The sequence below is a fragment of the Tachysurus fulvidraco genome, chromosome 16 (genome assembly GCF_022655615.1).
Source record: "Tachysurus fulvidraco isolate hzauxx_2018 chromosome 16, HZAU_PFXX_2.0, whole genome shotgun sequence".
NCBI lineage: Eukaryota > Metazoa > Chordata > Actinopteri > Siluriformes > Bagridae > Tachysurus > Tachysurus fulvidraco.
Genome location: NC_062533.1, coordinates 7,974,485 through 7,982,989, shown reverse-complemented (window position 1 = coordinate 7,982,989; position 8,505 = coordinate 7,974,485). Strand labels below are relative to the sequence as shown.

At 42.5% G+C, this 8,505-nt stretch overlaps 1 protein-coding gene across 2 annotated transcripts; it reads right to left on the bottom strand.

Moving 5' to 3' along the window:
* Positions 1-1,698: 1,698 nt before the first annotated feature.
* Positions 1,699-7,908, bottom strand: six4b (SIX homeobox 4b). Of its 2 annotated transcripts, none has more exons than XM_027148932.2 (3): positions 6,999-7,908; positions 4,391-5,022; positions 1,699-2,667 (listed from the first exon to the last, which is right to left on the bottom strand). In XM_027148932.2, exons 1-3 carry the CDS (start codon positions 7,712-7,714, stop codon positions 2,168-2,170), a joined length of 1,848 nt encoding a protein of 615 aa, XP_027004733.1. In that variant the 5' UTR covers positions 7,715-7,908; the 3' UTR covers positions 1,699-2,167. The 2 variants fall into 2 exon arrangements, with proteins under 2 accessions (XP_027004733.1, XP_027004732.1); XM_027148931.2 differs by having other exon boundaries at positions 1,699-2,670; positions 6,999-7,906.
* Positions 7,909-8,505: the final 597 nt, after the last annotated feature.

The window sequence follows — 8,505 nt, the reverse complement described above, 5'->3', positions numbered from 1 at the left end:
TTCACAAAAGCCTTCCCATTCACTGCCCATGGAGACGCTGTGACGTCCATATCTGAACAATACAGCAAGGCAACAAGATACCCCAGGTTACACACACTGGCTGACACGCAGACAGCCCAAGGGAAACAGGGGACACGAAACACACATGTCCGTTTGCCATGGCCATTGGTTCTTAGCTCAAAAGGCCCCAAACAAAAGTGCTTTCTTACTCTTCAATATTCCAGGAGGTGCCATTTGATACCTAGTAATCAGCTAATCTGCTGCCCTAGGCAACAGGGTCACCTTTGCACAGGTAACAATAGAATCTTTACCTGGGCATTTTTCCCCTTTGTGTGTGTGAACCAGTCCTACCTTGGTGCCATTCAATTAGCTTGGACTCACATGCCCTGGTGTCACAAGAAGGAAATGTTCCCACGATACAGCAAAGACGTACGTCTAATCCTTTCATGATGGCCATTCCACCCATATTTCACCTTACTTTTGATAAATATTTTCATGTGTCCACATAAATCAATATCATATGAAATGTTCTATTGCATGTGCTTACATGTGGATGTACATGCATAACAAACTGTAGTCTTGCACAGGTGGTAAAAATGTTCCTACAAGACCAGTTGATTTTATCTTGTGCTAACAAATGACAGCGCAACCTGTTCCTGTTTGGTCATGTGCAGAAGCCTATGAGAAATTCAGCAAGCATATGCAGCTTTTCCACAACCACTCTGTCTTTTAGGGTGGCACTTTAAAAATGACCTGGCACATGCTGCTGCCAGGCACTGGCAAATGATCACAGAGGACACCCATAGTGTGAATTTGAGCTTATGAGAATATGATCTTAATTATGCTGCATATGCATACATTCATGCATTAGTAATGTCTGAGCATCATAGCCAGCTGTCCTTGAGGCCCAAGTCACAGCCTAATCTTGTTAAATGGAGAGTCTTGTATTTCTTTGCTGCTGACATCACGCTATTGGGTAAAAGACAGAGCCAACTTACCTACTGCTTCCAATAATGTATGATTCATTCAAGGTGATGTCATTTTCTTCAGTTATCCAAATGTCAACCATGGACTCCAGTGTGAAATACTGGTGTCAGTGACACATAAAATCCATTCACCATTCATTATGCATGTATAAATATAAAAAAGATTTAATAGAGGTGAATGGTTTATAAAAATAAGTTGGTTCCATTTCTCAGTGTAGGACTGTCTTAGTCTCAGAATCATTTACAGTTAGCCATGTCTGTAACTCATACATTTAGGATTATAGTCTAAAAAAATCATTTAATTGAACTGTAGCTGTTGGGTATTTTTTATAGTATAAAGCAAAAATGCAAAAATAGCCTAAAACATGTTCTTCTTACAACTGAAATCATTTACTATTGTAAGGATTCTGTATCTATAACATGGTACATGAGACTAGTTGCTGAATGCCCAGTAATACAGTATTTCCATATCAAGGATGAACATTAAATCCTTGAGCTTAAATTGGTTAAAAAGAAAACCATAACAAAATATTGTTCACATTGCCATTTCAATCTTCAAAAAATTAAATAGAAAATCAACCATCAACGAAAAAATTAAACATCTGTGCTTTGATAAAATTTTGGAGAGTAAAATAAAGAATCATTATGAAGCTGCAATGATAGTGCAGAAACATTTGCAAGACTCACCAAACACATCTGCTATTTTATGCTGTACTCTCTCTCTCTCTCTCTCTCTCTCTCTCTCTCTCTCTCTCTCTCTCTCTCTCTCTCTCTCTCGCTCTCTCTCTCTCCCCCGCTCTCTCTCTTTCTTTCTCTCTCTCCCGCTCTCTCAGTCAACCATGCTCTATCACTCTCAATGTCTTTCAAAATGAAAATCTCTATTACTGCAAATAGGAGAGAAAAGACAGTGCTGAGATATTTTGTTCAGGGTCAGTGCATCAACAAGTACATTCTGCAGCTATTCGAGTGCAAGTCAGGACATGTGAGTCTACTTTTATTTATGTATACAAAGGCACTGTTCATGTGTTCCACCTATTTGCACACATCTTGCATACATTATCATAAAAGTGACAAAGTATATAAAGATTGGTGTGTGCTTAGGAGATGTTTATAGTTATGCTGCAGTGCAAGAAAATCAACCACTAATGAAATACAGCTCTTCAGATGTTGTGATTAAAGGGTCAGAGGTCGTTGCTGTCCTCGTCCATCTGAACAGTCTGCAGCTTGGCCAGCTCTTTTCCCTCCATGTCCAGATCACCACACACTCCAGGAGGGCCCTCACCAGTACCAGCAGGGGACTCAAGATTGTCGGACAGGGGCAGCTGTGCTTCCTGTGCCCTGTAGTCTGAGGGCAGAGCTCCCCCAGTTTCCTGGAGGCCGCGGGCAGTGTGAGTCAGACCAGGGTGACCTTCTGTGCTGGAGAGCACAGAGGTGATAGCAGCTGTGGCTGCAGGGGCCAGGGGTCCACCGTTGTTGGGTGAGTGGTTTAGGTTTGTGGAGAGAAAGAGGGATGCTGTGTAACCCAAGTTGCTACTTTGGTCTAAGGGCATACTGGAGGGATATGAGTAAGCCACCCCAATGTCCAAAGGCTCCTGTTTGACAGCCTGGTTGAGCGTGTAGAGCAGGGGTTGACCTGAGTGCTGAGACGAGTCACTGACCACCCCTTCCAGTGGAGTCGAGCCTGCTGCGGGTGACAAACAGAGCAAGACAATGTAAGAAACCCTGTCAGACTACAGGTTAATCACCAAATACACACCCTGGCCTAAATCCTGATTTACCCACCCTGGTCTTTTTTTTCTGTGAATTGTTCTCTCTCTCTCTCTCTCTCTCTCTCTCTCTCTCTCTCTCTCTCTCTCTCTCTCTCTCTCTCTCTTTCTTTCTTTCTTTCAAACCCCCTTTATATCGCATCTTTGCAAGTACTTTTTAAAATATAAAATGAAACACCTTTTTCATTTTCTGTTTGCGGTTACATTCCCTATGATTTCCTTGTAACTCTAGAATGTAGCTCTTGGCACGTAACTCCCAGAGTGATAGACTACTGGCATTTGGCCAGGACATTTTCTTCCATTAGGCTTGCTGAATTGTCTGATAATCATACAGAGCCAACCCCCCTCCTCGTACAATCACAAACTCATATAGTACAGGAACAGTCATATTTTTCCTTTAATATATTTCCTGCTGCCAAAATGTAAAAGAATCAAAACATAAACCAATATCCATAAAAATGCTTCCAAGGCACGCGTGTGTTTATGCAATTGATTAAATTAGTGTATTTTCGTTTTGTTATTATAGGCACTGTCATTCATGTACAAGTCATTATGTCACAGACTTAAACACTGTTAAATGGAAAAGGCAACTGGAATGGCTGGTTCATATGTTTTGCAGCACTGGACATCAAAACCAATGTTTTATTGATTCACATTTTATTGGATTGCCTTAAAATTATGGGCAGAAGAAAAGAGGGTTTTGGCTAAACAATTTTAATATTGTCTTTTTTTTTAGTGGATCATTTAGGCTCAACTGTTTTCCTCTTAAATCAAAAGTTCAGCCAGGGGTGGGTTTGTTTTTATGTGGCTCGTAAACTGCATATTAAAGGATAAAAAAGATGAGGGTTGTAGGGAGAGAGCAGCAGCACCCAGTTAGCCTTGCTGTTATTGATGTGGCTATAAAATATTCATGGAAAGAACCATTAGTGTGTGGTTAGGGCCACAGAGAGGAGGTGGGGATAATGTCATTGAGGCCTGTTATTTGTTGCAATCCTGAAGTCATCGCAAACTTGACCTGACCCCCACCCCATTCCTGCTTTATTTTATTCACAATGCACTGCTCCTCTTCCTGGTTCACAAGCCTCTTTTACAAATCCCTGAACCACTGATGTCTGTATAGAACAAAACATAGTGTCTGATGTTAGAACAATAAAGACCAAATAATATTTTTTAGTAATATGCTCCAGAGTATTGATACAATTAGCTTAGGTCTGGTGTGAAGTCTGTGCCAACTGTTATGTGCACACAGGGGAGAGAGGAAACAAAGAAGCTTAATGTCTAAATTGATCTTTTGTACATAAGCGTCTACTGTTGAATAGATGTGGCATATCACAGTCCACAGCCCTACTTCTGAATTTCCAGTCATTATACGCCATTATCAAACATTTATAGACACAAATTTAAGACAAATAAGCTTTACCATATTATATTATATTATATTATATTATATTATATTATATTATATTATATTATATTATATTATATTATATTATATTATGTATGATATGTAGGCAGTCTAAAAAGTCATAATAGAGCAAAGCATTTTTAAAAACATTTAAAAACTTCTCAAAGTATGTGCTATATTTGCCTACAACATATCTGTTCAATGTTTAAACATCTAAAATGCTTTTCTCTTACCGTGAGAGGGTGCTGTAGAAGATGAGGGTAGCAATAAAGGAGGAAGGCCCAGGTTGCTCTCCACCCCTGAAAGATTGACCATGCTGTAGTTGCTGAGGTGAGGAGCTCCAGGGGAAGAGGAGGAAGATGATGTGGTGGTGGCAAAGGTGACGACTGAAGGCACTGCTCCATGTTCTGTATGAGAACTCAGAGGCTGCATACCATCTAGTTTTCCAACTGCAGTTTCTGGAGCCCCCATTGAATAAGATGCATAAGACACAGACGAGCCACCCAGTAGCCTCTCTTGGGCATGGGAGACCCTCTGTGGATCAAAGGTCAAGAAGTGACCACTTGTGGCTCCAAGTCCATTCAGGAGACTGTTGCTGCCATGTGATTGAACATATGCTCCACCATTAAGATAGTGTGAGTTGGTGTTTGACAGGTCACCATTGAAACCCATTCCTGGAGCAAGTGGAGACATTTTGGCATCTCCAATCTGCTGGATGACAGTGGTGGCACCATCGGAGTATGCAAGAGCAGGACTAGTACCAAGGGCAACTGAACCAGCAGAGCCACTAGAGAGAGGACGAGGAGAAAGCTCATCCTGTCCTTTACTGGACTCATCCTCTGTGCTATGATTGCCATCTGATTCACTGCAGGAAACAAGAGAGTTTTTTATGCAGTCTAATTTAAACATGCACTTTATTACATAGAGGTACTTTTAAGCATGGTTAAGAGGCTGAGACCTTTGCTTAGAATGCAAGCTGAATGAAATGCCCAGTGATTCCAGTGCAGTACAGATTCATGCATTCAAATATTTTCACATTAAACAGGTACAGTGCCTTCTGTATTTTTATCAGATTTATTCACCACTGTATATGCAAAGTTTGCACAAATTCATATCTATTTTTATTTCAGTTATGACTTGTTCATTCTACAATGCTGGTAAATGATACATCCCAGGAATTAAAAAGGTAATTTTGTGTTCCCTTGAACTGTAATATTTTGAGCATAATAAATATGTACACATGTGAAACTGAAATAAATGAAATAAACAGCAGGATAAAGCACTAGAGAACTTAAAGGTATTCTTGGGTGCCTTTACATCTAACAGGCCTATTCTCTAATGATATGGGATTCTATTCCCTTCAATAATTTATGTGCATCCATCCCTTCTAATCAACTCTTCCTAAAATTCTAGCCATCTTTTTTTTAACACTGATGCATGGTAAACCCAAGAGATTTAAGAATGCAGCAATGAATATTTGTGGAAAATTAATTAATGTGCTTGTCTATTTAAATTGATGCTCATTGTTTATCTTTATGTTAGAAATAACACTCTTCTGTCAAGAAAATTTGGAACGTATATTCTGAACATTTGGTACCTCTAAGGGTGACTTTTTGTTCTAGGGCAGCAAACAAAAAAAAGGCTGTGAGCATTTGGCAGCCTTGGAGTCTCCTTACTGACTCTGACAGCTGTGGATACGCTAAGCACAACCAGCAAACTATCCAATTATCTTCAGCTTACATGTTACTTTTAGGTTTTTCCATATGAAAGAAATGTTTGTATATGAAGTGAAATTGACAGTATACGATCATTTACAAAGTTTGCTTAGACACAAATAACCTCTCTGAGAATTAAAGCCCAGGGATTCAGCTGGCTCTCCAGATTTTGCATTGTATATGGTTTATTTAGTGCGGAATATCTTTGTGTCTTCTCATTGCTGACGCGCACGGAAAAATTCTGACCTCCCTTATTTACGAGTCTATACTATGTACTATAAATGATAAAAGCAACCCAAGGCATTGGGCGTGGGTGGAGTAAGAAATTAGTTATTTTTGTTGTCAGCCGAGTTGCCTGAGTGTCAGTATGTCACAGGGACCAGGTGCATTTAGGGAGTCGCATGTGTAGTTAGTTTACACACGCACGCACGCGCCTGCACACACACACACACACACACACACACACACACACACACACACACACACACACACACACACACACACACACACACACACACACACACACACACAGCGGACACAGTATCCACAGCAGGAGATAAAGGCCTAATGTATAGATCTCCTCGAGTGATTACCAGAGAGGAGAAGACAATGAGTTTAAAGTCTACAAACAAACATTCACAATGAGTACGTTAAAGTAATGACTCATATCTAAAGTGCCACTTTTTCGTTGGAAACAGGCATTCGACCAATTGTCCCTGAAAAATCATATTGCTCTGGGTGATCTAACATCAATTATATCATCGTTGTATATACTTATATTGGAGGTTTATCGATATCTGAATTATTCCTGCGGGCTTCTGTTTCTTTGCCCTTGTGCATGTCGCGCGTGCTGCCATTCTTAAAAACGACACCTCACATGAACGGCGAGAGCTTCGTATTTCAAAACAATGTGAAGGTGTGTGTCCATTCACAATGACCACTGCTGGGATAAGATACGAATGCATCCTAATAAACTGCCACTAAAACGAAAAGAATACGTTTTAAAGTAAAAAGATCCAAGAATCACAGTCTGTTCAGGGACATCGTCTTCTAGTGGATGCCAGTGCTACCCAAAGATAAGAAAGTTGCAGCATTGTTCCTAATGTGCTTTAAAAGTGCTTCGTACCTTTTAGATTGCGCTTCTGATGGATTTCGGTCCCGCTGCCTTCTGTTTTTGAACCAGTTGCTGACCTGCGTCAAAGAAAGTCCAGTGATTTTGGCGAGGTTCCGCTTCTCTGCCGGCGACGGGTAGCGGTTGCGCTTGTACATGTCCTTGAGCGCGTTCCTCGACCTCTCCTTGAAGCAGTACACGGTCTCTTCGCCGTCCCAGATGGTGCGCGGCAGCGGATACTTCCTGCGCAGTCGGTATTTGTCCACGGCGCCCAGCGGCCTCCCGCGTGCCTTCTCCGCCTCGGTGTAGCGCGCCTTGTACCACATGTCTTGCAGGGACGAATGGTTGCACGGGCTGAAGTTGTGGTTCTCTAAGATGCAATAGAGCTCCTGGTAGCGCGCCTGATGGAACGCTACTATGGCCTGCGCCTTAAGGATGCTCTCGTTGCCGCGTAAAAGCTCACTCTGCGGTAGCGACCATAAGAAGCGAGCAAGGCGCTCCACATTGCCACCCTGCAGCAGTGCCTCGCAGACACATGCCACTTGTTCCGGTGAGAACGCTAGAGAGGCCGGTGCGCATTCAACAGTCACCGCCGCCGAGCCAGAGTTCTCCATGGGCAACCCGGCCGGATCGAGCGTGGCCAGCTTGACACTCCCCCGATTCTCCAGTGCCCTCGAGCTCTCCCTCTTGATCTCATCGGCGCCAATCACCTCACTCGCAGAAGAAGACATGTTTTTTTTTTCACGTGTCCTTGGTGGTGAGTCACTCCTCCGGGTTTCGTGGGCAGAAGTACATTCGGAAGATCGGGTTTCACCCCTCCATCCGAGCGCGATCAGGTGTCCGGTCGCCGCGCAGAGAGAATAAAGATCTTAGTTTCAGAGCTCCAGCGCGAGTTTAACTCTGCAGTCCGTATGGGAAAGGGGGTCCGAACAGTCGCACGCCTGCCGATTGGCCGCCTCGAGCTCCGCGGGGGAGGAGCGTGTGAGATCGAGAGGCAAATGTTTGCGCTCACAGAAGCACGCATGATGTATCGACGCAGCGACTACCTGCGCTAAGGTGATCACGGGGGCGGCTCGCTCCTATATACACAAACTTTGTTCATACAAGTCGGGGAAGACGTCCTTTCTGGAATGCAATGTCAATCTAACAGCCTCATTACAGTATCCATTAATTAATGAGATGTAATACCATTTATTTACATTCAATATGACTAACTTACAAGAACAATGTTTTTTGTCTCTCTGTGTATTTGTTCATTTGTTGTTGGGCTCGAGTCTTTTAAGTTTGACTTCGTTGTGTTGTTTACTGGAAACTGGCTGTGTAGGAGCCAACAACCGCAACAGCTGACGGAGCCCCTAGAAGCCTCTAGCATAAAGAGGAGGACAGTTTGACACGAGTGCCTCCTAAAATTAAACCCAGCAATGCTGCAAATACCTGGCATCAGCTTTGCGCACTGGGAGGCATTCACATGCTTTTTTTGATATGAAGGTGGCCACCAGTGTATATGGCCTAAGGTATCTCT